The following is a 27988-nucleotide window of genomic DNA, read 5'->3' as shown; positions in this document are numbered from 1 at the left end:
TAAATCTTTTTTTTTTGTTTTTATTGTCGTTAATATTTTTTTTCAGCGTTGATGAAAAGAAATTTTTTTTGTATTTTCAAAATATAAGTTTAGGATCAACAAGAGATCATTCACCAAAAACATGGGTGCTTACTCTTACATCCAAGGTATGAGATATTTGTTTAATGCTGGAAGTTGCATATAATTTTTAATCTTTTTTGTGGAATTTGTAAATTTGATCCTGCTGACTGAATGCAGAATTGTGGAGAAAGAAACAAAGCGATGTAATGCGCTTCTTGTTCCGTGTTCGCGCATGGGAATACCGTCAACTTCCTGTATGCCACCGCATCACTCGCCCAACTAGAGCTGACAAAGCACGCAAGTTGGGATACAAGGCAAAGCAGGGATTTTTGCTTTATCGAATTCGTGTTCGCCGTGGAAGCCGCAAGCGTCCGGTCAAGAAGGGTATCACCTACCACAAGCCCAAGTGGCATGGTGTGCATCAGCTGACTTTTGCACGCAACATGCGCTCGACCGCCGAGGGACGTGTTGGAAAGAGATGCCCGAATCTTCGTGTGCTGAACTCATACTGGGTTGCCCAAGACGGTATCTTCAAGTGGTACGAAGTCATCCTTGTTGATCCAAGCCACAACGCAATTCGCAATGATCCAAGATATCGCTGGGTTGCCAACCCTGTCCACAAGCACAGAGAGCTCCACGGACTGACAAGCGCTGGCCGCCACTTCCGTGGATTGATGTCAAAGGGATACGGCTTGAGAAAGCTGCGCCCGTCCCGTCGTGCTTCATGGAAACGCAGAAATACCGTCAACCTCCATCGTTACAGATAGGAATCTTGCTGATCATCGTGTTGTGTTCTGTGTGTTTCTTTTTTGTGATGATCCATTTTTCCTCGCAAATCTGAAACATATCGCACAACATGAAAACTTATCACTTTCTCTAATATTTGTCTCATTGAGTTTAGCTTTGTTTCACAAAATTAATGAAGAATTATTTCAGTTCTTTTCAAAAAAAAAAATATTGAACGAATGTGACAAGAAACAAAAACGAAAAAGGTTGAAGCGTGAAATGTGTGGCGTGTTTAAAAATTGTCGGTTGCTTATTTTTTGACAGATGGATCTTGCACACAAATGATTGTGTGCTCTTTTACTGAAAAATAAAAAAGAAAACCCACAACACCAACAATGAGAATTTTTTGAAAAACAGAAAAAATCGCAAACCAGGTGCAATCATCATCTCAACTTTTCTTGTCCTCACTCGCATGAATTTTAAATCGTCCTGATCCCCGTTGAATTGCATGTTGATGTATAATTCGATGAAAAAATATGAAACATAAAAAAATTAATCAAACCAATGGATCCAAATCTCGAATTGAACTTCTTGCTTGCGAAGCTAGGAGCGTGCAGTAATTTGCATAGTTATCCTTTCCGCTCATCACAGGGCTATCTTCACTCGACGCAAGGCATCGAGTTCCTTTTCCATCTCCATGTGTCACTATCAGCCCCAGCACCCCAGGATGCTGATTTATTCGTTGCAGTGTGCTTTCCACTTCGCTCATTGATGACGTGGAGCTCGATGCGATTTGTCCAGGTGGAGGTGGGATTGACATTGTTTTGTTGTTTGGAAAAAAGCAAACAGTTATTGGTGGATTATGGATGTGATCAAAAGAGTATTTAAAATTTCAATAACAAAAAATTAGAAAATGAGTGACATCCTTGAGATGCATTTTTGAAGTGAAATATGAAATACGTATGTGAAGATGCGAATTTCGTTCAACGAAGAAAAAAAGAAATGAGAGCATTGCGAGTTTTATTTCGCACAAACACAAAATACAAGGACAGCCAAAGGTGCTGCATTTGCAGGAACAATTTTAGAAATAGTTGACTGAGAAGAAGAAGAGGATGAAGAACCCATAGAACCATACATCGGAAGCGAGTTCAGGCACCGAGAAGAATGTGTAAATTGCCGAACAAATAGCAGCTTGGCCAAAAACGGATCTTGAATCCTGTCTTCTAAACTTGCTATAAATAATGGAATTGCGTGTGTTATTTTGTTCGTTTTTGCTTTGGGCTTGAAGTTGTCAAGCTTATATGCAGACTTGCTCCATTCCAAAAGAGGATCTTCACACAAAAAATTATAGTCAAATATTTTTTTATAAAATAATGCAAAATAAAACATATTATACAAACCTTGTGTGTTTTGGTGGATCACCTCAAACCAGAAACGACTGATTGACGCATTTTGCAAGACGCTTTTCACAGGATACAGAAATGTGTTGTAAATTGTTTGTGGGTGTCCAGCAATCATAGGCTCGGTTATTTCTGGTGTCAGTGAAAGAAGTGTAAGGGTGGAGCTTGAGAGAGGAAAGAAGTATCTGAAAGGCACAATTTCAACTTGCTCTGGAAACTTCTCTAAAAAATCATATAAAACATTGCATTCAGCGAGATATGCAAGCGTTATTATAAACTTTATTTTTAACAACAATTTTTTATTCGCATCAGCAAACCTTTCAGAAGATCAAAAGCACGCTCTGCAACTGTTCGAATAGGTGCAGAAACAAGACGAGGCGTGTAAATGTGAGGAAGCTTCAATATTGTATCTCCTGAAACATCTGTCTCATCGCTTGAAGACTGCTCATTTTTGGTGTTTGAAGATGCTGAATTGGCAGTCGAAGAAGCTTTATGTGATTTCTTGTTTTTCCTGTGCTTCTGTTGAATTTTGCCCATAACCCACTGAAATCCATAAACTCCTAATGCACCAATCAAAGTGCCAGTCAATGGCACAATATATTTTTGCGCTTCCATAAATAAATAAATTATAAAAAATTCTCTGAATAAAAAATAAATAATGGTTAACATTTTCAATTTGTGGCAAATTTTTTTCAATTATGAAAAAACTGAATTTTGTTCCAAACTGTTTCTGTTGTCATGTCATTATTTTTCTTTTATTCTAATGTTAAAAATAATGAAGAAAAACATGAAAATAGAGAACAATATTCCATAATATCAAATAGAACAAAATTCATAAAGCAAAATATTTTTTCCCACCCATTAAAACCATTGAGATTATGATAAATCACAACAAATTAATAAAATTTCTATTTATGGATAATGAATCCATGTTCTAAATACATTATTATCTGTTTTCAATTCATTTGTTGTTAAAAAGCTGATTTTTCGAAAAAGAAAATCAATTGAGAGAGTGACAAAAGGAAAAAGGAAAAAGTGAGAATTGCAGTGAGCATTTTTTTTTGTCAATATGGATGATCGCAACATTTTCTTTATCAAAGATTGTTTCTTTAAAAAAAAAAGAGGTTGCAAACACTAGTGTGCATATTTTGTCTTGACTTAAAAAATTAATCTCAACCTTTTTTTTTAAACTTTTTTTGACTTTTAAAAGACAAACAAATGCTTTAATCAATAAATAAATATATAAACTTTTTTATTGACATTTTTCGCAACATTCTGATATTTAATACTTCGAAATAGACATGTTCAATAAATAAATCATCTTTTTTATTATTCTTGAACACAGATCTAAGACTTGCTGGCAACGAAGCGTGTATTTCATACCGAACGTTTAAAGCTACAGCATCACAATTCCACATTCCTATATTATTACTGAAACTTATTATTAACCCTTTCAATAAATTTTTGACCTTTTTTTCTCATTTCACTGTTTTTGCTTGAAACGCAATTTTCAGAATATACAAGTGTTTGTGTCAAATTTTGAAAAAAGGAATAATTAATACAATATTTTTATTATTTTCTTTTTTTGTTAAACATTTGTGAAAAAAGGTTCAAAATTAGATTTTGATTTGAGAATCTAGTTTGAATGAATTTTTTTATCATTCAAATTGTCAAACATATACAAATAAATATTCATTAAAACACTCAATTAGACCTATGCGACACGACAAGCGAATTTTTGTGGCTGTCGGTCAATAAAAAAAATAAATAAATTAAAAAAAATAAATAAATAAATAAATAAATAAAATAAAATAAAATAAATAAATAAATAAAATTATTATTATTAAACTCTTTATTTTTTTATTTAAATCAGATGCATTTGAATTATATAAAATAATTATTAAAATGCACATATATTTTTCTTTTGAATAAAAGACAACTTTAGATCGAGAAATCCATAATTACAAAAAATGAAAATTAAAATTGTAATTTCTTTTGGATACACTGTTTGTAATACCTAAACAAAGAAGAACGGTATCACATATTATTATTTATTAACTTTGCAAGTTTTTATTTTTGTAAATGTTTGCTATAAGAACATTTTCGAAAACGACATAAAAGATTTTTAATTGTGTTGTTGGCAAGTTCCATGTATATGGATCATCGATAAAAAATTCTATCTATATTTATAACGAAAGAAAATGTTATATAAATATATTTAAAATTAGTTATATATGTGGAAAATGCATTGTTTGAAATTTTCATTTTTTCATTTGATCTATCCCACAACATTTTTTGTTTTTAACTCGTTAGAAAACTTTGTTTATTGCTCGAAATAAACACTCTTAGAACTTTTATGTTATTAGTATTGAATTAGAATCGATTATGCTTAGAAAGGCCAAAAATTAATTTCGCTATGTGAATATGAAACGCTGCAAATGATTGATATTATTTTTGTGATGAATTTCTCAACATTATTTATTTCTTTCAGAAAAGTTTTTTCTGAAAGAGAACATAGTTACAACAATCAATTATTGATAGCACAAATGTCTTATTCAGCTTGTCTGTCTGTCTTCTTGGAAGCTTTTGATGTTCATATTGATGAGTGATGTTATATGAGAAGTTACAGTGAATGAGGTGCATTTTGTGAAAGAAACAACAAGCGAATAAATAGAATAGTTGAAACGTGTTAATTGGAAGAGACAAGAAGAAAAGATGGATGAACCGTGAAGAAGTAATGGGAAAGAAAAGATTCTTTTGATGAGCAGGTTTGAAGCAACATTGTCATTTTTTCTCATTCAGAGAGTGGAAAGAAGAAAACATCGGTCTTTTTGGAAACAATGCTCAGATCTATGAGGCAGAAAAGGAAAATAACAAAGATATATTAATGTGATGCCTTCATTATCATAAATAAGCAGCAGATAAAAGAGCGTAGGAAGTTAAAGACATGTTGAAAGAAGGAATCGTTTCTATTGTTTTGAAAAAAATGAAGCTGACAGTAGAGAACGACAAGATAGAATACAGTCTAAACCGGATATAATCACGTCGAATATAATCACATTCGTATATAGTCACATTTTTCCATGCACAGACATTTTTGTCCAATTTTTCATTCATTTTCCATCGCATATAATCACAGGGCTAAATATATATAATCACATTTTATTTCATTATGGGTGCATTTTTCATTGAAAAATCAATTTTGTGATCAGGAATTTCTATTATCTGATATTTCAAAAATGTGCTTGAATAAGTTTAAATAATATGTACAAATGAAAAAAATTGTTTTCGCAAGTTGATATTGCATTTTAACGAAACATTTTCAAAAATTAAAAATTTAAAATTTGACCCAATATTAATTTATTAATTTATTAATATTTTAATTTTTTCTGTGTTAAGCAGCATCGGATATTATCATAATCTGATATTGTCACAAAAAGTTGTGCAAAAATCGATGTGATTATATCCGGTTTAGACTGTATAAATAAAAGTGAATTCAGTATCTCCAGCTGAAGAGAATGTCTTCTGTCGCCTATTATTCTACGAATTCGTGAAATAACGCGTTCACATGATTCTTCGCTGCAGGGACACGAAATGAGGGACATATGTATATTGGCAAAAATCGTATCAAATATTCCTTTTGATCCTATAACAGAAAAAAAGAATGAGGATTCTGAAATAAGTCAAAACTGTAAATTGGAAAAACGAACTCTCCAAAAAGTCTTTTACAATTTGTTTTGATATCTTCATCAAATAGGTGATTCTTTTTGAAAAGTCCCAAATATTTAATTTTCAAATAAATCGAAAATTTCATATCTTGATCAAATTTCGGTTCCCGCTCATGTAACTTTACCAAAGCGGAGGATATAATTTGACAATGCTATTAAACACATTCCTGTGAAGTTGCATGAGCGGGAACAGAAATTTGATCAAGATATGAAATTTTTAATTTATTAGAAAATTAAACATTTGTGACTTTTCAAAAAGAATCACCCAAATCTTTCCAAAGATTGATTTACAAATTAATAGAAAGCGTTAACCAATCTTAAATCCCAAGAAGTTGTTAAATTGGAATTTATGATTTTCATTATTTCGTTGTTTTTTGAAACGTTGTCAGTTGCTTTTTGAGTTATTTTTCCATTCGATCCGATTATAATTACGTCGACTTCTTCCTCTTCTTCAATAAAGCTGTTTTCACACGTTTCTTCTTCATCCGTTTGGTTTTCTGTATTTGTAGCATTATTTCTTCCTGATAAATGAGATCGCAAAGATAATGCATCCGTGCTTTTGTCTTGATTCTTGCAAACTTAAGAATTATCTGTAAATTCGTCGTCTTCAGCCTCCAATTCGGCCTCAGTTAATCCAAAGATTTCTTCAAAAACAGTTTCTTCAGTTGACTGCTTCTCTTCGTTATCCTTTTCTGTATCCTCTTTTTCTATTGATTCCAGAACATCCAACTATGAAAGTGACGAAGAAATATCAGTTCCTTTTTGAAAGGTTGAAACTCTTCTCTCTGTTCTTGTTGTTGGATCTCTCGGATCATCCGTTGAATCATCGTGAAAGACAAAACTTGCTGGTGCAGGCTTCGTTGTAGCAGAGATCGCTTTTTCAAAAGACTGTAATGAAAGCGGTGAATGCATGCTTGTGAATTAACATGAACATTCATCTGAATGATCAGAAATTGACAGGGATTTATTTTCTGCAATTCTTGTTTCATCAACTATTTGATCAAATGATTCCATTAAACGATTTTCTGTTGTCGAGGAAGAGGAGGAAGGAATGCTTGAAAAATTATCTTCGTTGATTGAAAAAGATGATCTTTTTGACTTTCCAGAAGAAAATGATGAACATGAATATGATTCACAGAAGGAATCTGTTGAAATTGATTCTTTATCAATTAAGTGAATATCACTTGAATTAGAATGAGATTTACCCAGTGAATGATAACTCATCTTTTTTATTTCCAACTAAAAGCTGCTTGCGAATTGTTCGTTCCTAAATTGATATAAACCAAAAGGAGTTAATAAAAAAGCAAGAGCAATCATATCTCCTCTTTTGCATGTTAAAAACGTGTTGTAGAAATCAATATATATATCTGTGACACATTTCGTCCATGTTTTGCAATGTAAATTCCGATTTTGAGAAATTGTGTAATATCTGCCATATGTCTTTAGTAATTCTGGAAAAACGTAACCGAATTTTGATGAATCTTTTTCCAAAAACAGATGCAACACAAATAAGGGAAAAAGCAAAATCTCTTATTTTTTTAAAACTTTGCAAATAAAACATTCTGAAAGAAGTTCTTCTTTTATTGCTATTTCTTTATTCATCCTTATATATTTGCACATCTGATAAATGCATAACCATCTTATAGAAACAAATGTGGGACATTTTCTCATAAAAGCATTTTTGTATTTTGAAGAATGAGTTTTTTTGGAAAACTCAATTATTTGTTGCAAAATGTTCGACAAATAATCATTTCCGTTGATGATTCTTGTAAGAATAAGATAGCATAGATGATTCATGCAATAGACAAAAATCGGACAGAACGAATTCAGTTTTTTCTCATACATGTGTGTAGATTCCACTGAATTTATTTGTTCAAGTGCTAATTTCTTAGGCTTGAGGTTATCACTGCAAAACCAACGAACTTCAGAATTCAGCTTCCTCCTTTCATGCATCACAGACAATGCCAGTTTTTCAAAATCACTTTTAGAGTTACAAGAAGGATATAATTTCCAAAATGATGGTTGTGAATTAATCAACAAAGGGACAACATTCACAACAGTGAATTTTTGTCCCGCCACAACTCCACCATCTATAATAACTGCAACTGCCGTGTTTGTAATGTTTGAGAAGATTTTAATTTCATTCTTTTCCTTTTCATGAAGTCACAAAGTTGAAATCCTTCTTGGAGTTATTCTTGGAAATATCAATTTTGATGGAATTGTTGGATTTTGTTGAGAAACTGAAACAAGAGTCGATGCAAAATCATTGAACTCTGTTAATGAAGCTGAAATAAATGAAACATTTCACTGACTGATAAATCGAATGAACAAAGGTTGAATTAACTTGAAAGGATCAAATTGACTTTTCTACTTCTCCTTCTTTGGATCTGATTTTGGTTTCATAAAAAATTCCAGACTTTGGTTTGACAATAAATAACACTTGTGATTCTCAATTAAGTAATTGCCTTTTCTTCCCGAAAAACCGCACGCAATTCCTTTTTTTGAAATTGGGCTCAAGAAATAACGATGCCCATCTTTTTTTTAGATTCCCATCATGCAATACTGGTGTGAACGATATCAACAACACATCTTTGTAAACTTCTAATGATATTTTCGTAATCATTTTTGTAAAATCTCTTGGATGCCCGTTAACTGAAAAAAAAAAAAAGAATTTGAAATTAATTTAAAATTTTCGACGAAAACAACACACTGTTTCCTTTGTATGTTGCCTTTATCAATTCCAATGAAACAAATTCACAGTTTTTGCTTGACAAATCATCCAACTTTTTGATAAAGGATGCTTGCTTAATCCAGTCAAAAAAGCTTTAAATGATAAAATTCAAAAACAAAAGCGATATGCAACACACGATTGCAGGATTAGAAAGAGACAGCTTCAGCTCCTGAGGGAGAGACGTTATGCTGTTTGGATCCATAATTTAAAACAAAGGACAGACTTATCCAGAAAGTGACTTCCAGTGGCTTAAAAAATTCCAAGTTTCGCTGATCTTGTCAGTAAACCATTATTCACTCAACTCACAATATTTTTTTAATATCCTTTTTATCAATCCATTTTCATTATAAAAAGTGTTGTCACTTTTGAAAATATAATTTTTATATAATGAACAACAATAGAAATTATTTATTGAAAAAATACCTAAAAATGAGATTTTTAAAAAAATGGTTGTGATCATGATAAAATTATCCTGTTGGTCACCTGTGTCAGTTACTGACAAAATTTGCCACTAGTCACACAGGTCTACACTCACTAATCTTTTTGTTTCATTAATGTTTATTTATCATTTCATTTGATTTCAAAACAAATTCATATGCTGTCTGAAATCGTGTTTTTTGAAAAATTGTGTGAAACGAGAAAAAATATAAAAAAATAAGTGGGAATTTTCAAAAACAAGTTCAACTAACGAATAAGAAATGTTGCTTAATGATATTGAAGCTCAAAACTTCTGAAGTTTTATATTCACTGGAAAAGCAGCTATTCAATGATCAAAATATTCGAAAAATTCTCCTTGATCTTTTTATCAGACATGAAGTCTCGAAAAAAATATTTAGAAGAAGAAAATTTAAACATTTCAAACATTTCTGATTATTATTTGTTCATCACAGGCTTGCATAAAGTTGAGCGCAGGGAAAAAAAGAAAAAAGTCTTGATAAAGAAAAAAGGTCAAGATGAAATTATATCTGGGTGATTATTTTTGAAATCATATTTATTTATTCAAAAATTTCGGTTCAAAATTTATTCTTGAATATCAACAAAAGTTCATTGAAAAGTTATAAAAGTTCTTTAAAAAACATTTACATCTTTATTTGAGTAAAAGCATCTGTTTTTTCAACAGTTGTTGTTAAATTTCAATTTGAATACAAAAACTCTTCCCAATGATAAACTATTTTTGAAAAATAATCTCACCGAAAAAAGTTATGATATAAAAAATAATCACCCATCTATAGAATTGATACAGATATCGCATAAAATACCGGACAAGATCGATTTCACAATAACTGCATGTCGAATAATTCTGACAATATTCCTCAAAATATATATCATTAATACAAATTCCTTTTATATGTTTGACTTTCAGAACTTCCTCGTTAATGCTCAGAGAAAATTATTTTCAAAATCTCTGAGAAACTCAAAATCCTATTTCTCTGAGATATTAAAAAAATTTTCCTTTGAGTACGAATGAGGCAATTTTAAAAGTCTTGTATGACATGTGAGTTTGTATTGATGAGATATATTTTGAGGAAAATTGTCAGAATAATTCCTCTTGCAGTTATTGTGAAATCGATCTTGTCCGGTATTTTATGCGATATCTGTATATCATAAATTTTCAATCGAAATGCAAACTTTTATTAAAATCTGAAATTATGATTATAATTTTATACATCTCTGGTTTGTTTTTTTTTAATGCTTTAATAATTTGCAGAAATGTTATTTATTGATTTTCATTATCCATGAAAATGAATGTCATAATTCATGGAGATATTTTTGTTCCATTTTCACAAAAAAAAAAAAAAAAAAAAAAAAAAAAAACATTATCTTGATTAATAATTGGAACTCTCACTCCCTCTTCCTTTTGAAAACATAACATTTTCTTTAATTTTAGCTTTTAATTACTTTTTTTCTTATTTCAAGGAAATTTTTTGAAAAAAAATTGGAGAAAAACAATGTTTTTTCTATTTCTAGAGATTCTATAAAACAATTTCAAATGTATCTTTTGAATTTTTAGATAAAATTGAAAACAAATTAATGCATTCAACGTTTTTGCGTCTGAATAACAAAAATTTTTGAAACTATTTCATTGATCATATATTGTCCCATTATTATTCAAATACCTCCCATTTCACGATTTTTTCTCCTTCTTTTCGTATTTTTCAAAGGAGTATGGCAGCAAAGCGCGCAGATCTAACTTTTCACATTGACAAATACAATAACTTTCCAGAATGGTACGAAGAGATTCTCCAGCTGGCAGACATCATTGACAAGCGAACAACAATGAAAGGAATCACTGTCATGCCACCATATGGCTGCTTTATGCATACAGCACTCATGCAAGCTGTTGAAAAAGAATGGACACAGCAAGGAATATCTTATGCACAGTTCCCAACCTTGATTCCAGAGACGTTGTTGGCAAGAGAAACTGATCATTTGGCTGGGTTTGCTCCTGAAGTGTTCTGGGTGACAAAGGGAGGATCATCAGATTTGGTGCCTCGCTTGGCGCTCCGGCCAACCTCTGAAACAATTATGTATTCCACATTTGCCAACTGGGTTCAGTCGTATCGCGATTTGCCAATTAAAGTCCATCAGTCGTGTCAAGTGTTCAGATGCGAGACAAAGGACACACTCCCGTTGATTCGAGCAAGAGAAATTTACTGGAATGAAGCTCATTGCTGCTTTGCAACAGCCGAGGAATGTGAAGCTCAATGCAGACAGTATTCCGCCTCATATCGCCGTGTGTTCGAAGAAATCATGGGAGTTCCAGGGCTGCATATCCGCAGACCTCCGTGGGATACATTCCCTGGTGCAGAGTACACAGATGTGATTGATGTGATCACACCAACCGGAAGAGTCCTGCAAGCTGCATCGTTCCATTTCCTTGGTCAAGGTTTCTCAAAGATTTATGGTGTGACTTTCTCCACAAAGGAATCAGAAAGCGCTGCAAAGGGTTCGTGCTCAAAGCCACCAAAAAAGGAAAAACAGAAAAAAGAGAAAAAACAAAAAGGAAAAGAAGGAGAACAAAAAGGAGAACAGAAAGAAGGAGAACAGAAAGCAGAAGCTGGACAAGCAAATGAGGAGAAATCAGAAGAAGTGCCATCGTCATCATCGTCTTCTTCTTCTTCAACATCCGCTGAACCCGCACCAGCAACGTCGAGTGCACAAACACTTCCTGACGGAATGGCATATGCATACATGAATTGTGCTGGTATCTCAACTCGAGGGTTGGCAAGTGTTATCATCACCCACGGAGATGAACACGGATTGGTTCTTCCTCCACAGCTTGCACCAACACAAATTGTGCTTGTTCCCATCTTGAAGGGAAAGGAAGAGGTGGACGCACCTCTCATGGAATTTGTGAACAAGGTGGACAAAGTGCTTCGTGAAGAAGGGTCGTTCAGAACAAAAATTGATGATGGCCCCGGAAAGCCTGGACCAAAGTTTGCTTCAATTTTTTTTCTTTTGTTTAAAAAGCACATATCATTTACATATCTTTTTTCTCCCTGATTTATTTGTGTTTGCTGTCTTCTTTGTCTTAACAATATTTTAACAGATTCTTCTATTGGGAAATGAAAGGTGTCCCATGCCGTTTGGAGATCGGTCCAAGGGACATGACAGAGTCGAGTGTGATGTGCGTCTTGCGAAATGAGACAAAAGAGCAAAAAGTGTCTGTCAAAGTGGACGAGCTTGTGAACACAATCAAGGCAAAGTTTGTCGCTTTCCATCATCAGCTGTTCGCAAAAGCTGTGGAGTGGCACGACCGCCATCTGGAGAAGTTCCCTTCAGTTGATTTCGCAAAAGGAGAGTTCTCGCTGGATACCTTGAAGGCTGCCTTTCAAAAGGACGATCTGTCCAAGCCTTGTGTGTTCCGTGTTCCATTTATGGATCTGCATGATCCTGATGCTTGTGCTGGAGACAAGCGCATCAGGGAAGAGACAGGACTGGAGGTGAGAGGATACAGCATTGCCGATGCACCCCCGCCTGAAGGGACAAAATGCGTTGCTTCTGGAAAGCCAGCTAAGTGCTGGGTCTATGTGGCAAGAGCATACTAAACCGAAACGCTGCGGCAAATTAAGTATTTACCTTACAAAACTTTTCTTTCTATCTTTTAATTCTTTTTTTTCCTTCTGCACATTTCACTTCCAATTCATTTGAATGAAAGATACATATTTTGTCAATGTCTTTCACCAAAATTAATTCTTGATTTTTGTTCCTTTGCATTCGAAGATACGTCCCATTTTGTCCAACTAATTTGTTTCTTCCATTCATTAATCTCAACGATAAAGAGAAGTTACAAACAAAAGCGCTATGTTCCACGAGGAAGCGAAAGCAAGATGTAGTAAACTTCTGGAAGACTTTTTGATAAAGAAGCAAAATCAGGGCAAGATGAAGAAGTTGTGCATCTTGCAATTGCTTCCTTTTTTTCTTCAGTCACAAATCTGAATGGTGTTGCTACAAGTCCACCAAGATCCTCTTTTGGGAGGTTTAATAGCGTAGCTGCAACCATTCGTGAGAAAGTTGCTAAAACGCATAATTTTTTCACAGATAAGCAGACTCTGCTGGTGGCAATCAATGAAAGAAGTGTAGAAGTGAATGAACAATTATGTTTTTCATCCATTGAACCAAAATCTTTTTCATCAATCAATTTGATGGCATACATCGAATGTGAAAGATTAGGGTGTGTAGAGTATGCAACATAGTCCGTTCCATATTTGAGCCCGCTTGTGATCCAGAATCCTATTTCAAACAATTCCATGTACACCGCACATCTCAATAATTCTTAAAAGTTAGGCGTACAAGCAAACAAATTGATCCAATCAATGTTATAACAATTTTCATCACACTGTAACGATTGCCTTTGAAACATTCTCCCCAATCAAGTTCCTGGGAACCTCTTTGTTCAAGATTTGTCACTTTAACAATTCCTTTTGAAGGAAAAGGCATGAATCGTCAATCAAAGTCAATTAACTCTCAAACAAAAAAGCGCATCAAACCGAATTTCTCTGCGCAATAACACGATTCAAATGACAAGCAGAAAGCAATGCATTTGCTATTCTTACATTTCAGTTCAGTCGTTATTCCCATCGTGAAACAAAGAATATGATGATCCTCGAGCAAATGGAATACTAAAAGTTCGAGAACGAAATTAAGCGAAATATTTTCAAAAATATATTTGTTTCTCAAAAAGCAATAAAAGCAATTGCAAACAATTTTCGTCAAAATGGAAAAATATTCCGTTTTTATGGTATATCTCCCCTTTCTTTTTCAATTCTTTTTTTTCTGTAACTTGCATATATCAAAGTTAAAAAGCCGAACACTTTGTATATGCGAAATAAACTTTCCAAAAATTTCTCCTATTATCAATTCATTATGGGCAACATCTGTTTTTCAAGAAATTATTGAATTTAGTTTGTATAAAAATAAAAAGGAACAATATTTTGTAGCTGAGAGTAATTAGCAAAACTGTCCCATTTCATTATTTTTTGATCATTCATTATTGTTAGAAATTTTCATGTGGTGGACTGGAACAGATTTGGAATTTAAATATGTGGGCGATGATAATTTGCAAAGATTAGCGCAGCTGGCTGATACACCAGTGGCATTTTACCAGAAATATGTGAAGACAAAGCAAAGTGAACTGCTGAAACAGGATGTTCAGATAGCTTTAAATACCACTCCTGAATATGCATCAGATTTTGCTACGCGCGTGATCGAGTATTTTGAGGCTCATTGGTACCCGCAGCATGCGTCGGAACTGGAGCCTCCAAAACCAGTACTTCCTCCTGTCCCCGCAGCTATATCCACAACCCCTGCAATGTCTTCGGCGTCTCAACCTATGACATTTACTCCATCGATAACTTCTTCCCCATCATCTTATTCTCCGGCTGCGCAGCCATCTGGTCCACAAGTTATACAGCCTCCTCAAATTGAACAAACTTTCACAAGACAAGAAGTTACAGCAATGTTAGAAAAGGCAAAATATGAAATTCAAGATGCATGCTTTTATTTCTTCATTGTTTCTTTTCTTTAATTATTATTTTTTGTGTTTTTGCATGAATATTAAAATTTAAAATTATAACAGAGCACGGACAGAAAGTGTAATGAGCTAAAAGATTTTACTATTGCACAAATCACTGGACTAAAGGAAGAAATACAGCAGATTCAAAACACCCAAAAGGAGCTTGCAGATTCATATAACCAAATGAGACAATATCTGGAAGACTATATGAAGACCCAACAGTCACAGCCAACACCAACGGGATATATTATTGGTGCTCCTCCAGTGGCCGGAGGACCTGTAGTGTCAGCATATCCAGGGTCGGTGGGTGGAATGTACGGTGGACCTTCATCATCAATGGTGCCTTCGTATCCCATGGGAATGCCACCAGCTTCAGGTTTAATACCCTATTCGTGTGCACCAAATTTGAGTGGGGCATCTAACCTTTTGAGGAGCGCACGACTGGAATCTCCAACTTCGTCGACTTCTGACATATTTATAAACGATATGACTGCTTTCTTCCACACCCCAAGACAGTCAACAGTTCTGCTGGACTACATCTGCTTGGAGGATGTTGTGATCGTTGAATGGAAAGTTATGCTGCCTCAAACAGGTTTGTATTATTTTTCAGTTTTCCTTTTATTGACGTGATTATGGGTAATATTTCTTCTTGTTGCTATTTTCTTTGAATGTTCGTCTGAAAACGGTGAAACGAATGCAAAACCAGGAGCTGCTATTGGTTTGGGCTTCGTAATGGATGTGATGGGCACTGGATATGCAACCGGCAATGATCAGAAAATATTTGTTGAATACAGAAGCAAGTGTGTTTTATTTCTTTTTGTTAGTGCGCTTTTGTGACAAAGTGTTTTTTTTTTATTTTTCTTTGTTTTATTTGTCGATTTGTTGATGGACTTTATATCACATTCCGTGCATATAATGTGTATGCGTCTGAATTCGATTGAACGTGACTGAATGTGTCTGTGCCTCTCAGTGGTATTCTGCAAATACGTGGAAGAGAAGAGCGAGTAGATCCATTTATGACAGGCGATGTTATACGCATTGAGCTTAACATGATAAACAGAACAGCGTGCTTCTTCCGAAATAACATGCTTATCCCAATCAAAATATCTGTAATACCAAAAGTGATCAAATTATACGTTTGCAGCATTTTATCAATATTTTTCTTTACTATTTGATTTTTATTCTGATGTTCTCTTTTATTCATTTATTCATTTGTCGTTATCATAACACCTCAAACGATGAATCGGAACCTGAATTCTGTTCATCAATGTAATCCAATTCACAATTGTGCTTTCTGCTGCAGGCTGTTGGGAGTGGGCCCGGGGGACGTGTGGATGCGATGTCCTTGTCGATGACGTCAAACAGCTCGAACATCCCGCCAAATGCATTCAGATGCGACATTGCAATGGACAAAGTGTAATGCTGAAAGAACACTTGATTATTCAAAATCAAGCTATAGAGAAACCACTTCGTCAAAAATGATTCGAAGTTTTACGTTTTATTCAAACCGTAAATGCGTTTTTTCCATAAATAATAATTTAAATGCACCATTTTAAATACTCTTAAAACAATCTTTTGGTTATAACAAAATTCATTTGTTTTTGATTTAATCTTTATTATTTTATTTTATTTTGTATATTTGTTTATTTTTTCTTTTCTTTTCTTTTCTTTTCTTTTCTTTTTTTATTCATTTGTTCATCTTTTTGTGAAATTTCATTTCGCAAGTTAAATAGTATCTTTCAATATTTTCCTTCATTCATTTTTCATTCATACTTATTTTTACTCTGGAAAATAAGTATGAGCAATGCCACTCAATTCAAACTAACTGAAAAATTACCTCAGATAAGATTATCTAAACAAAGCTTTTTATGAGGCAAGTTTCAAACTGCCCCTCCGCCTTTCTCTTCTTTGCTGCAGCACTCGTCAAACACAACACTAACCACTTGCTATCCGCCTTCATCACAATCAAGCTCCAATGCTCCGCCTTTCCCTTTATCAAAAGATGATTTAAACTCACACTTCTGAATGGAAGATTGTCGACCAAGTTCCAAAGGAGCACAGATCCTCCAATCCCGCCTTTGGATTTGCAATCAGAAAATGTGCAGCACCCAATCGATACCATTTGAATGCCTTCAGCCAAATAGATCCTCCGCTGTCGTCTGTATGGCATCTTTCAAATCTGCATCCCTTCACTGACACTGACGATTTCATCCCCGCAAGAAGCACAATAGCCCCGCCCATCCCTTCAGTCCCTTTCCCATGTGCTTCATAATCAAAAAAGTCACTGTTTTCAAAAAGAGTTGCCCTTTCACTTATTGTGACATGAGTCCTTCCATTGCTGAATGACGAAGTGCGATCGCATTGCGAAGTTGTTGTGTTGATGATACTTGCAGAAGCAGAAGAGCAAATGCCTGGAGTTATTCCACTGTAAATTGCATCATCGCTTCGAGAAAATGAACAAGAAAACATTGTTGTGAAGATCGATAAACACAAATCAGTGTCGTTTTCTTCAATAATTTTTCTTGAAAATTTTGAGATATGAGTCTCGAATAAAATCAAGTTTGCCATTAGCCCGTTCAAAAAGAGGCTTCCGCGATTTGAACAGGAAACGTGAGATAGAAAAGTATTTGAACAACTCATTGAAGTGAAAAGATTGTAACTTTTCACAAGACTTGGTTGTTGAAAGTAGCTGCTTTGACTAATAGTGAGATTGTTTAGGGAAACGCTTCCATGGAATATTTCAATGGGCTCAATAGTAGGATGAGGAAACGATAATCTCGAAGAATCCACAAAAAGAATGGAGCTGTTCCTGAGACAATACTCGCATTGTTCTCCACCATTCTCAGCGTCAATGCATTTAAAAGAATTGACGAATTAACTATTTGGAATAACGGCTCGAATGGTTGAATTGAATTAATATAAGAACCTAAAAATTTTATTATAATTTGATAAATCAAGTTTTCATAAATATAACAAACTATGCGTATCAATTCTATCAAATTCAGCTTTAACTCCAAATAAAAAGCAAAGCAACAGTAAATTCATGATATTATTTTGATGGAATGAAAAAAGCTTAAAAAAGAAAAATGAGATGAATAAAATTAAGGTAATATTAATCAAAAAAAGAATGGATTTTGAAGGGAACGATTATGAGGGTCCTGTGTCGACTGGAGTATGCTTTGTTGAATGTGCTTGTTTTATTCACTCCATTAATTCCACCCCTGTTTTCAATCCTTTTTTATGTTTTGGCCAGACAACAATCATGGCTTTGAAATTTGCTGGCGGTCTTCTCCTCGCAGCAGATTCTCGCACATCGTTGGGATCGTTCATAGCGAACAGAATGTCAGACAAAATCACACCAGTGTTTGAAGACATATATGTGTGCCGATCGGGGTCGTCCGCCGACACACAAACTGTGACAGCTTATGCCAATTATTCTCTCACATTCAACAGGTTTTTTTTGATTTTATAGATTGTGATTTATGATATTTTTCTGTGATGCACGATGTTATTTTTCCGATGTGTGTTTGGCTGAATGAACAAATTGCTTTTGCAGCATGGAGCTTGGCAGACGCCCTTCTGTGAAAACTGCTGCTTGTGTGCTCAGAGATCTATGCTATACAAACAAAAAAGTGCTAAGCGGTTGGAACTTCTTTTTTCCGAAATATTAACATTTACTGCCTTTTCGATTCCAACTCTTGTTTTTTTGACCATTTTTAATTTTTCATTCTGAATTTTTTAACAGCCGCTTTTCTTTGCACTGGACTGGACGGAGACGAAGCACACATATATTCAATCCCTCTTGGAGGAGCCCTCATTGAAGCTGAGCATTATGCAGCAAGCGGTATTTCTTATTCTGACACATCATTTTACTGATGATTTTATTTATTAATTTATTTATTTATTCTTTTTGTGTCTTTAATACAGGGAGTGGCAGTACATATGTTCTGACCTTTTTAGATAAGCACTTCAAGTCTGGGATGTCGCTTGAAGAATGCAAAGATCTTGCTGTGAAAGGTTTGGAGAAAACTTTTTTTTAAATTTATTCATGGTTTGGTGCAAATTTATCAAAAAAAAAAAATAATAATTTATAGCTTGCTCACTGGCCATGTTCCGAGACAACTCAAGTGGAGGATGCATCCGACTTTGCATTCTGCAACCAGGAAAACCAGTGGTTAGAGAGCTTTTCAAAGGAGATCAAGTTCCATCCTTCTTTCCCACATCCCACTGAGCTTTTTTAAAAGACACTTCGCACTTTGAATTTGACTTTTAGTTTATTCAACAAAACGTATGTGAATATTTTGCAGGTTAAAAGTATTTTTTTGATAATTTCAAAGAAAAATTTGGATTGGCAAAGGTGAGGAGAAATTCACATCTCTTTGTGAAAAATCAGACTATTGAATCCAGTTTTCAATCGATTCATTGATTTTATCAGAACCGGCTGAAACATTATTGCAGTTGAAACTATATTATCGATGTTAAAGTTTTTATATGCAAGAAAAAGATAAAAAAGTGGAAAAAAAGTGTTTTGAAAAGATGAAACAATCAAAACGATAAAATACAAATAAGATTTTGATGGAAGTACTGAAATTAATTCTATAGCCATGCTTTCATATGAAGATAAATATTTGGAAAATCTTTGTTTTCACTCAAATGTTTGAAAAGACATGGTTTATTCCGTTCTCGAGTCATTCAACTTCATGTTAAAAAACTTGAATTTTATTTTCAACTTTTGACAAAAACAATTTTTAACACGATGCAATTAAGTATCTTTTATATGAAATGCATATTGTTTCAAACAATTCAACTTGATTCGATAAAAACGTCACAACAAGTGCTTTTGGAACAGCTTTCTCATGTAATGCAGACGCATTTGATAATGCAGACGATTCGTGAACGCTTGAAATTTGAAATTCGCTTTCCATTGCCTTTGCATAAACAGAAGAGTCTTCTAGCAACGAATCAGACAATTCTGAAGGATTTAGAAGCTCTTCTTCAACTTCTATCTTCTTTGCGTTCTTTCCTTTCCTTTTAGCTTTAGGCGTTTGCCCTCTCTTCTCTTCTTTTTCTGTTCTCTTTTTTGGTTCTGGTGTTGTCGGTTTTGAGGCAGATATATCTTTTCCAGGAGTTAAGGGGAGCGGTGTTGAGGAAGAAGAGTTCTCTTTCTGCGTTTGAATAGTCAACCACTACACAGGTCGAGAATCTTCAACAATATCAGGAACTTTAACAGGAAAAACATAAGGTACAACAACATTGTTTTTCAGCGGGAAAGGCTGTCATCAATCGATAGTTTCTGGGCTGTTCAATGTAATTTTTATTTGTTTTGCATGCTGTATTTCTGAATGCTCAAAAAATGGCTTTACAAACCTCTCGATTGCATATCCACATCAGAAAATATGTGAAGAAAAGCTCATGTTGTCGATGGAAAAAAGCCTGAATTCTTACAAACCCTTGAAAATGAAAATAAATTTGCTTCAATCTTCAATCATAAGAAAAATCTTGGTCAAACGTTGTTGCTTTTTAATAAAAGTCGGTTAATAAATCTGTCCTGTTATCGCCTCTGAAAAGCCAATCTCCAAAATTGAAAATGTCTGATTCGAGAGTTTCTCGCATTTCATCATCAGATGGCAGCATCCAAAGCGTTTCTAAAATTTCTGGTGTTAAGCAATCACGCAGAGATGGCAGTGATGCTTCTCCAAACTCAACTTCGTTTAAAAAAATCCATCTTTTATATTGTTCATCACTAATAATGATATAAAAAAAATTTCTTCTTGATTAAAAGAATTTTTTGCTTTTTTCAAAATTTTGTAAAACTAAAAACTTTTCATTTTGATCCTCAAAAATATTTTTTATAAACAGATCAAAATATCTTTTTTATTTTTTTATTGGATTGAATGAGCTTGCCTCCACTTTTTCCTCCTTTTCCATCTGTAATGCAATATCCTGTGCAACAAGGACAAGGAAGTTCCGGAAATCCTCCAATTTCTTTACCTTTTCTTCCATCTCAGTTGATGGCGATGAGACAATTTTTCCAGAATCCCTTGCAGCGTCAATCACAACACACTCCCGCAGTTGATGATAAAGAATATAATGAGAAGCATAGAAGTGATCACTCACGTTCATCAGTTAATTCGCATGAACAAAAACGGAGATCACACCACAAACACTCACACAAAAAGCACTCTTCATCCAGAAGCAAACGCTCCAGCTCAAATAGACATCGTCATAAGCATCACCATCAAAAATCTCATTCATATAGATCTCCATATTCTCATAGTCGGGAGAGACATAGGAGTAGATTATCCAGATCACATAAAAGCTATAGTTATCATCATAGTACCCATCATTATAATCACGGAGATAGCTCAACTGCTTATCAATATGGAGAAAGCCACTCTGCGCACCATCTTCCTGTGCCATACCCTCCCTTAAGTCACGAAGACGAGAGTAAATTTCATTCGAGTTATCGATCTGTCTCTTCAAGTCAATATCGTCCAATTCCTGTTCCAGAAAAAGGAGGATATGTAGCATTGGGCCAAAAGCCGAAATATGACCCTTGGACGATTACTCCAGAGAGAGATCTCCAGGCTTTCGAATCATCATCTGGACAAGTTTTTAGGGCTCCTCCTCCAAAATCTTCTCATTTTTCGAACGAGCAAATCTCAACATCAAATTATCTTTTTATTGGGAATCTGCCATTTTCAATGACTGAAGATGGGCTTCGGAAGTTATTCGACACAGTGATTCCAGGGTATGTCACACGACTTGTTCTGAACATCAACACGTACACAAAAATGAGTCGAGGGACTGCATTTGTAACCTGCGATACACACGCACATGCAGAAGAGGCAATGCGGAGGCTGCAAGGGTACGAAGTGGCGGGGAGGTTTCTTCGAGTTGACTGGGACATTGGGAGAGAAGAGAAGTTCAAGATACATACAGGCAAAAAATATGACAAATCAAGGCAAAAGATGTCATATTCCACAACGTCTTCATCGAATTCTTCATCGACAAACGTTGGATCGCAGAAAGGCGATGAGTGGGGATTTAATGAAGTATCGAAAACAGATGTTGCTGATGGATGGGACAGTAAAGAAGGGGAAAGCCAGTCGTGGGGAGAAGGAAATAGCTCAAAGGCTGGCGAGGATGGTTCGACTGTTCCATGGTATCAGCAAAGCGAAGGTGCTGGAGAATCTAACAAGGAAGGAGAAGTTGCCTCACAGGCAGCGCATTCCGATGATACAAGTGGTTGGTCGCTGCCTTCTGCGCAGCGCCGTTCTCGCTCTACGTCTCGTTCTATTTCTCATTCGCGTTCTCGCTCTCGCTCTCGTTCTGGGTCTCATTGGGGATCTCGGTCTGTTTCTCAGTCGGGTTCAAGTTCAAGTTCAGGTTCAAGTTCAGGATCAGAACCAGTTTTAGGTTCAACTTCCACTTCCGATTCTGCTTCTGCATCTACTTCTGCTCCTGGCTCTAGTTCCGGCACAGGTTCGCGTTCTCGTTCGCTCTCACGCTCACGCTCTCGTTCTCGTTCACGTTCACGTTCTCAAAGCGGCTCTCGCTCTGTGTCACGTTCTGGTTCACGGTCTTCTTCCTATTCTCGCTCTCAATCTCGGTCTCGCTTCAATTCTCCGAGCGATCACTCCATATCACCGGTGAGAAAGCAGGCTCTTCTTGAGGAAGGAGGGCAGTAGAGTGACATGGGTGGTAGATAGATTCCGAAGGGAATTATATTTGTGATGGCACATATTGTATTCTGTTGATGCGCAGAGAGGAGGGGAGGAAGAGATCTTCTTCTTGGCGAGCGTTTTCACTTCACAAAATGGATTGTTGTTTGGTTGAGATTTTGTTGTGCTGAAGAGTTTTTGATGAGAGTAGTAGAATATTCGTTTCATTTTCGAGCTTCTTTATTTTCTAAAGAGAAGAACTCTAATTGTCGCTTGATGATGCTTAGAGATGATTCGATGAAGAGAAAGTGGCTGAGATGAATCAGGAAATACATTGCACTCGATATTATACAAATAGAATATTTTTTGTTTTTGGCAAAACATTGAGAAAAGATATCCAAAATGTTGATGAGAAATGACAAAAAATATTAATAAGTTCAAAAGAAAAAATTAGTTGATTCATATTTTAATTTTGATTTTTGTTTTCCATTTGAATCAGTTTCTTTGATGATGGTATGCATTTATAATACCATTGGTGCTTAACCAGCACCCTGGTGCCAAACCCGCACCCTGCAAATTTCTTGAAAATAGAAAAATATATTTTTGCTTTTCAAAGAAGTTCATTGATGGTGAATTTTCTTAAAACTTGTTTAAAAAAAATATTATATTTTATTTTTTTTATAAAAAAACTTTCAAAAAGATGAATTTTAGAAATTTTTGTTTGAAAGAGAGCTTTTAAGCTATAAACTGAAAAAGCAAAAAGTTAAACTTTAGAAAAATCTTAAATGTTGTTCATTAATAGACTTTCAAAGATTTCGTCAGTTTTTGATGATTTGAAGCATTCCCTGATATTTTCCACCTTTTTATCATTTGATCGATCCCATTAAGATGAGAAAAATGAATCGAAAGTTCAGCAGTTACTTTGAAAGTAGTTTGTGAGAGTTGTTTCTTATGTTTTTCAATGAAAACTTCCTTTTATTATTATGGAGACTCGAAATTTCTTCGATTTATTCGTTCATTTAATTGTTTGGATATCAAGTGTTTGATAGTTTTTTCTTATTTTAAATCATTTATATTGCTGTCGAATATTCTGTGACATTAATTAAAGCAAGATTGCATAATATTTTAATTGTTAATTTTGGATAATATTTGCAATTATTAGTGTTTTCTGAGTCAAATTTAAAAATGAAATATATAGCGAGATTGACAACATTTTTCAACTTACGTTGTTTTTTCGATATGACATTCATTTATTAACTGTTGACACTATTTCAAATAGATATATTTTTTCATCGTTCTGTGTTTGCAATCATTTTAATATTTCATAAAATTTAAAGTTTTTCCGATTTTTAGTTTCTATTTCACTTCAGTATTCAGTTAATTGCTTAAAAGTGGTATTTATATGGACACATCAAATAATCGTCATTCAGTTTTTTATATTTTACATGCGTTTTGTCTGCAGTAATATTTCTTTTTCATTTCATTTCAAATACATATTCCACTTTTGAATTAAGAAACTGAACGATGAACTTATTCAAATTTCAAAGATCAATTAAGGAAATAACTGTACAAAATAACCAATTTTCAAGTTCTTGAATAAATCTAAGGATTTCATGTTATTAAAGTTAGACCTCTGTGACATGACAAGTGAAAATTGAAAAAATGACAAAATGAGTGACAAGATGGGTGATTATTTTTGAAATCATAAAAATTCAAATGAAAATTTCGATGATGGATTTTTGTTTCATAACAAAGCTGATAATCAAATTTTAAGATGATATAAGCAGTATTATCAACAATTTTATAATGTTTGATTGTCTCACATTCACTTCAAGAGAATAATTGATAACTTTTTAAGTTTTTTTTGAAAAATCAATTTTGAAAATTATAAATAATAATTCAAAAATAAAACAGCTAGCTGATGAATTAGTTTTCCATGCATAGAATGTTTTTGATAAAAAACAGCTATGATCAAAATCAAGAATTCTCATTTGAAAAAAGAAAAAAATAAGGGAATGTTTGAGTTATTAAATATGTCAAATTTTTTTTTAATTTTTGTGCATTTCAATAACAGTTACAACTGAAGGATGAAGACTAATCGTAAATATTCATTGATCTTTGCATCTGTTGGTCTTAACAACTTCTTTCGAATGAATCGTTGTTTGGATTAAAAATATGACTGATTTTAAAGAAAAATTGTTCAATAAAAAAGAAGTTTCTTGGATCAGCCCGTTCAATTGCAGGTTTAATTTTGTCAACGAAGGTTTTGATATATTCATAGTCTTAAATGAATTTTTTCTTTGTATTTATCGTCACTTCCTTAAATACTTTTTTCGTGGGGCTTTATTTTTTTGCGTTGCCATTTTGAAAGACTGTTATTTCTTATCAAACTGTTTCATATTTTGATAGCATGCTGATTTTTCCTATTTTGTAATTATCTTCTTCTCAAATCAATCCAAAAAAATAATAAACCTTTAAACCGAATAAAGCTTTAAAGTTGCATGGTTGAAAATTTCATCCACAACTTTAAGAGATCGGAAGATTATAGAAAATATTCTTTTTTGTGTTTCATATTTTTTCTTTTTTGACAATTATTTATTATTTTGTGAAAACTTTCTTGCTCATTTCAACAAGAAGAAATGTCAAAAAGCAAACATAACGAATCAGAAAACTTACAGCTGTGCATATCACAAATCTTTTTTTGGGTTATCTTTTTTGTTAAATTATTTCATGAATTAGTAAAAAATAAATATTTGAAAAATGAAAACAATATCTATAATTATTTTCCTTGAAAATGACAACCTCAGAGTGATTCCCTGCGTAATTTGAACTCAACGACACTTCAACTTTTCCATCTCTTCGTTCAGCGAATGATTGGAACAAAACAACTGGCTGGTGGAACTCCAGAGAAGAAGTATTTAGGAAGGTGTGCATGCAAGAGTCAGAAAGCAAGTTTCTCAACATGCTCTAGCATTCCCTTCTTCTTGTGCATGAGCAATGCCACGTTCATTTATCCTCATTCTGGCCATCCTAAGTGGAAGGCACGCGCAGTAGCAGACGCGCTTCCCATCTTCCGCAGCTGGCTCTGCAGCTCCAGCACACACCCTAGCACCGCTGTATTCTCCTCCGCCTCCTTCCATTCTCAGCACCTCCATCCCTCCCATGTGACATGCTCCTTCCTCCCTCCTTTCCGCAGCCTCCCAAAAGCACCCACTGCTGCCCGAAAGCTGCTGCTATGAACCGCACTCCCCCCAATACACACACCGTTGCACCATCCGCCAACCCTCCCCTCCACACACATGCACGCACTCAACCACAACCACAGGCACAACCCATTCTCCTCCTCCCTTCTTCCTCTTTCTCACCACATTCACATCCACAAGCCGACACCTCCCTTCCCCCTTCTCCACTCCCTTCCCCAGCTCTTCCCTCTTCTCCTCCACACAGCACCCCCCGCCCCAAACAGCCCCTACCACTTCCCCTGTATTCTGCTCTGTACATCCGATGACCGCTCAGAAGAATTGGCGGATGCCAAGTCCTGCGCCTCTGCTTCCAGACCGAAGCAATTCCTCAGCGATTCCGAAAACGCAAGCGCTGTCTTTTATTGTGCCCCTTCCTCCTCGTCAACATCCTTTTCTACCAACACTTTTCATTCTTGCTCCGTCATCTTTGCAATCGAAGACACAGCATCCACAGACCACACTCACACATCCAACAATATTTCATCGAAATATCTGCACATCACCTTCATCATTCCACTTCCTCCTTCAGCTCTTCTTTTCTCTTCCAATTCTCTCTTGACTTCTCTTGAGAAATGTAGTTAATTCGAAATCCTTTCTACCAAACCTTTATAACTAATAAATCCTATTGATAAAAACATCCAAATAGACAGAAAGGCAAGTCATGTCAGATTCTGATGTTCATGTTGATTCTGGATAATCTCTTTGATTTCATAAAGGCAAATTTCTTTTTCAAATAACTAATAAAAAATGATAATGAAATTCAAAAATATCAATAATGGAGTTGTTGATTACATACACAGTTGCATTTGTAACTCAAAGTTAACAAAGTCATTTCTTTTTCCTTTTTAACTTTTTCGTTTTTCTCCTTGAACGATGTTGCTTTCAGAAAGCAGCGAATACAAAATGGAAACAATTCTAAAGAAAATATGCTATAAAGCAAAAGATAGCATACGCAAAGATCAGCAAGAAACTACTCATTCAGTTCTTCATTTTTTTCAATTTTTCTTCATTTGACGCTTTCAATGAATCTAAAAAAGCTCGATAATAATTTGAAAAGAACACATTTGTAATTAAACAAAAAAAAGCAACTGATAATCAACATATATATAAGCCAAATAATTTAATTGTAAGAATTGGAATTTCTCGTTTATTTTTATTTCTATGTTTTGACTGCAATTCAAATTCTTTGATCAAAGCTGCGTTAGTGATTTGGTGAAGATTAAAATTATGATGTTGTGTGGAACCTGATAATTATGATGTTTGTATTTGATAAAATCTATTTCAAATGAAACAAGCCATTTCATTGAGAGCGACAGTAATAAATTGGTTCTATTCTTAAGGAGAGTGATCTATTGTATTGGGGTGCATGCAAACGAATGAAATAATATTTTGGGAGTTTTTCAATACATTCAGATGAAATAGTAGATTTTTTCGATTATAACGGAGTTATCCGTCAAATTGAATAATCAATAGGTATTTTTTCAATAGCAATGGGAATGATTTCCCTTCAATTTTCTATCTGGTTGATGCATCCCTTCGCTTGCCCGCGGCAATGCTGTTTTTGTCACGATCGAGGCAGTCGAGATTTCACATGATGAAGCAGGACAACGATTTAAATGATGAGTGGTTGCAGTGAGAGAAGTGTGGAAGATTGTGAAAAAGGGAATAGAGGCTGTTTGACTGAGGATGGATAATCAGTTCTGTTGTGCGAAATGAATGAGCTGGTGACATGGCAGGAGGAAGAAGATGAAGCAGAAGCAACAACAGCAAGAGAAGAATAAGGAGGAGGAAAATAAAAAAGAAAAATACGAGGATGCTAATCAAGAGATAAAGAGGTATTCGTTGTCCTTGATGTTGTTGCGAATGATTTGAGATGAAAAGATAGCTGGTGAAATAGTTTCAGAAGAAGCACACGATCATCACGATGGATCAAAAGACAATTCCAAAGCTGAATGAGAAGGAAGCGCAAAAGTGATGAAGGTGCAGGAGCAGCTGGCGGTGAAGGAGAAGAAGGAGAAGCCCTTTGGTATGTTGATCGAGATGGAGAAGTGCAGAATGAAGCAGGATAGCGCGGAAAGAGAAAATTGTGAAGTTTCGTTGGAAGGGAAGGAGAAAAAAGTTACGAGAGGGTCAAACAAGGCGTGTGCTTTGGAGCTGCATAAGCAGTTGTCGTCTGTGCAGATGAAGCGGCTGCGATGTTGCTGAAGGCAGAGATATAGACATTGCTTGTGCATACGATCCCTATGAACCGATGGACATACTCAGACAAGATGAGAGTGATCCTGGACTAGGACAGTGCTAGGTTGGCTGGTGTTAACGTTCTGAGAAATTTATTTGGAACTTTTATGTTTCTGTGAACAGGGGAGAAGCTCTCTGAACAGATGAAGATTTAAACTGAGTGACAAGGAATTATTAACGAAC

General features: G+C 34.7%; 12 protein-coding genes across 12 annotated transcripts; 5 read left to right on the top strand and 7 right to left on the bottom strand.

The window, feature by feature from the left end:
• The first annotated feature begins 88 nt into the window (after positions 1-88).
• MONOS_10656 (putative 60S ribosomal protein L15-2) lies at positions 89-1062 on the top strand. The gene is made up of 2 exons (XM_067863123.1): positions 89-146; positions 238-1062. Exons 1-2 carry the CDS (start codon positions 122-124, stop codon positions 825-827), a joined length of 615 nt encoding a protein of 204 aa, XP_067721475.1. The 5' UTR covers positions 89-121; the 3' UTR covers positions 828-1062.
• On the bottom strand, positions 951-1650 carry MONOS_10657 (dynein light chain roadblock-type). Its single transcript, XM_067863124.1, has 3 exons — positions 1349-1650; positions 1218-1275; positions 951-1146 (listed from the first exon to the last, which is right to left on the bottom strand). The coding sequence occupies exons 1-3, from the start codon at positions 1604-1606 to the stop codon at positions 1097-1099; spliced, it is 366 nt and encodes a 121-aa protein (XP_067721474.1). The 5' UTR covers positions 1607-1650; the 3' UTR covers positions 951-1096.
• Positions 1648-2826, bottom strand: MONOS_10658 (uncharacterized protein). Its single transcript, XM_067863125.1, has 3 exons — positions 2504-2826; positions 2187-2408; positions 1648-2117 (listed from the first exon to the last, which is right to left on the bottom strand). The coding sequence occupies exons 1-3, from the start codon at positions 2799-2801 to the stop codon at positions 1807-1809; spliced, it is 831 nt and encodes a 276-aa protein (XP_067721473.1). The 5' UTR covers positions 2802-2826; the 3' UTR covers positions 1648-1806.
• A 7762-nt stretch (positions 2827-10588) lies between these two features.
• On the top strand, positions 10589-12859 carry MONOS_7822 (putative proline--tRNA ligase). The gene is made up of 2 exons (XM_067878177.1): positions 10589-12082; positions 12196-12859. The coding sequence occupies exons 1-2, from the start codon at positions 10812-10814 to the stop codon at positions 12692-12694; spliced, it is 1770 nt and encodes a 589-aa protein (XP_067721472.1). The 5' UTR covers positions 10589-10811; the 3' UTR covers positions 12695-12859.
• Positions 12860-13069: 210 nt separating this feature from the next.
• On the bottom strand, positions 13070-13586 carry MONOS_7821 (uncharacterized protein; the record flags this gene model as incomplete). The annotated part of the gene is made up of 3 exons (XM_067878176.1): positions 13070-13163; positions 13301-13421; positions 13487-13586. 3 exons carry the CDS (start codon positions 13584-13586, stop codon positions 13070-13072), a joined length of 315 nt encoding a protein of 104 aa, XP_067721471.1.
• Positions 13587-14116: 530 nt separating this feature from the next.
• Positions 14117-16501, top strand: MONOS_7820 (uncharacterized protein). Its single transcript, XM_067878175.1, has 5 exons — positions 14117-14637; positions 14725-15253; positions 15368-15461; positions 15632-15797; positions 15965-16501. The coding sequence occupies exons 1-5, from the start codon at positions 14155-14157 to the stop codon at positions 16079-16081; spliced, it is 1389 nt and encodes a 462-aa protein (XP_067721470.1). The 5' UTR covers positions 14117-14154; the 3' UTR covers positions 16082-16501.
• A 173-nt stretch (positions 16502-16674) lies between these two features.
• Positions 16675-17229, bottom strand: MONOS_7819 (uncharacterized protein; the record flags this gene model as incomplete). The annotated part of the gene is made up of 1 exon (XM_067878173.1): positions 16675-17229. The coding sequence occupies one exon, from the start codon at positions 17227-17229 to the stop codon at positions 16675-16677; it is 555 nt and encodes a 184-aa protein (XP_067721469.1).
• A 146-nt stretch (positions 17230-17375) lies between these two features.
• On the bottom strand, positions 17376-17764 carry MONOS_7818 (uncharacterized protein; the record flags this gene model as incomplete). Its single annotated transcript, XM_067878172.1, has 2 exons — positions 17640-17764; positions 17376-17587 (listed from the first exon to the last, which is right to left on the bottom strand). The coding sequence occupies exons 1-2, from the start codon at positions 17704-17706 to the stop codon at positions 17376-17378; spliced, it is 279 nt and encodes a 92-aa protein (XP_067721468.1). The 5' UTR covers positions 17707-17764.
• A 5-nt stretch (positions 17765-17769) lies between these two features.
• On the top strand, positions 17770-18967 carry MONOS_7817 (putative Proteasome subunit beta type-6). Its single transcript, XM_067878171.1, has 6 exons — positions 17770-17833; positions 17915-18114; positions 18218-18303; positions 18407-18505; positions 18589-18678; positions 18756-18967. Exons 1-6 carry the CDS (start codon positions 17789-17791, stop codon positions 18890-18892), a joined length of 657 nt encoding a protein of 218 aa, XP_067721467.1. The 5' UTR covers positions 17770-17788; the 3' UTR covers positions 18893-18967.
• A 442-nt stretch (positions 18968-19409) lies between these two features.
• On the bottom strand, positions 19410-20049 carry MONOS_18128 (uncharacterized protein; the record flags this gene model as incomplete). Its single annotated transcript, XM_067871116.1, has 3 exons — positions 19410-19777; positions 19908-19959; positions 20029-20049. 3 exons carry the CDS (start codon positions 20047-20049, stop codon positions 19410-19412), a joined length of 441 nt encoding a protein of 146 aa, XP_067721466.1.
• A 469-nt stretch (positions 20050-20518) lies between these two features.
• MONOS_7816 (putative RNA recognition motif protein) lies at positions 20519-23026 on the top strand. The gene has a single exon (XM_067878170.1). It carries the CDS (start codon positions 20556-20558, stop codon positions 22350-22352), a length of 1797 nt encoding a protein of 598 aa, XP_067721465.1. The 5' UTR covers positions 20519-20555; the 3' UTR covers positions 22353-23026.
• A 2256-nt stretch (positions 23027-25282) lies between these two features.
• On the bottom strand, positions 25283-25489 carry MONOS_7815 (uncharacterized protein; the record flags this gene model as incomplete). The annotated part of the gene is made up of 1 exon (XM_067878169.1): positions 25283-25489. One exon carries the CDS (start codon positions 25487-25489, stop codon positions 25283-25285), a length of 207 nt encoding a protein of 68 aa, XP_067721464.1.
• Between the last annotated feature and the right edge of the window lie 2499 nt (positions 25490-27988).

Source organism: Monocercomonoides exilis, assembly GCF_001643675.1.
Source record: "Monocercomonoides exilis strain PA203 chromosome Unknown scaffold47-789622, whole genome shotgun sequence".
In the NCBI taxonomy this organism is placed as follows: Eukaryota; Preaxostyla; order Oxymonadida; family Polymastigidae; genus Monocercomonoides; species Monocercomonoides exilis.
The sequence above is the reverse complement of the archived record's forward strand: the minus strand, read 5'-3'. Positions and strand labels throughout refer to the sequence as shown.

What these genes read in the sequence shown, in the direction of transcription:
- MONOS_7822 (XM_067878177.1), top strand. Translation starts at nt 10,812, where the DNA reads ATGGCAGCAAAGCGCGCAGATCTAACTTTTCACATTGACAAATACAAT. An exon ending in CCCGGAAAGCCTGGACCAAA is followed by an intron (nt 12,083 to 12,195) that starts GTTTGCTTCAAT and finishes ATATTTTAACAG; the next exon opens with ATTCTTCTATTGGGAAATGA.
- MONOS_10658 (XM_067863125.1), bottom strand. Translation starts at nt 2,801, where the DNA reads ATGGAAGCGCAAAAATATATTGTGCCATTGACTGGCACTTTGATTGGT. An exon ending in TGCTTTTGATCTTCTGAAAG is followed by an intron (nt 2,409 to 2,503) that starts GTTTGCTGATGC and finishes ATGATTTTTTAG; the next exon opens with AGAAGTTTCCAGAGCAAGTT. An exon ending in GATCCACCAAAACACACAAG is followed by an intron (nt 2,118 to 2,186) that starts GTTTGTATAATA and finishes TTTTGTGTGAAG; the next exon opens with ATCCTCTTTTGGAATGGAGC.
- MONOS_10656 (XM_067863123.1), top strand. Translation starts at nt 122, where the DNA reads ATGGGTGCTTACTCTTACATCCAAG. An exon ending in TGCTTACTCTTACATCCAAG is followed by an intron (nt 147 to 237) that starts GTATGAGATATT and finishes GACTGAATGCAG; the next exon opens with AATTGTGGAGAAAGAAACAA.
- MONOS_7820 (XM_067878175.1), top strand. Translation starts at nt 14,155, where the DNA reads ATGTGGTGGACTGGAACAGATTTGGAATTTAAATATGTGGGCGATGAT. An exon ending in AGTTATGCTGCCTCAAACAG is followed by an intron (nt 15,254 to 15,367) that starts GTTTGTATTATT and finishes ATGCAAAACCAG; the next exon opens with GAGCTGCTATTGGTTTGGGC. An exon ending in CAAAAGTGATCAAATTATAC is followed by an intron (nt 15,798 to 15,964) that starts GTTTGCAGCATT and finishes TTTCTGCTGCAG; the next exon opens with GCTGTTGGGAGTGGGCCCGG.
- MONOS_10657 (XM_067863124.1), bottom strand. Translation starts at nt 1,606, where the DNA reads ATGTCAATCCCACCTCCACCTGGACAAATCGCATCGAGCTCCACGTCA. An exon ending in TTCGAGATTTGGATCCATTG is followed by an intron (nt 1,276 to 1,348) that starts GTTTGATTAATT and finishes AACGGGGATCAG; the next exon opens with GACGATTTAAAATTCATGCG. An exon ending in TGAGATGATGATTGCACCTG is followed by an intron (nt 1,147 to 1,217) that starts GTTTGCGATTTT and finishes TTTATTTTTCAG; the next exon opens with TAAAAGAGCACACAATCATT.
- MONOS_7817 (XM_067878171.1), top strand. Translation starts at nt 17,789, where the DNA reads ATGGATTTTGAAGGGAACGATTATGAGGGTCCTGTGTCGACTGGA. An exon ending in TATTCTCTCACATTCAACAG is followed by an intron (nt 18,115 to 18,217) that starts GTTTTTTTTGAT and finishes TTGCTTTTGCAG; the next exon opens with CATGGAGCTTGGCAGACGCC. An exon ending in TGAGCATTATGCAGCAAGCG is followed by an intron (nt 18,506 to 18,588) that starts GTATTTCTTATT and finishes TCTTTAATACAG; the next exon opens with GGAGTGGCAGTACATATGTT.
- MONOS_7816 (XM_067878170.1), top strand. Translation starts at nt 20,556, where the DNA reads ATGAGCTTGCCTCCACTTTTTCCTCCTTTTCCATCTGTAATGCAATAT.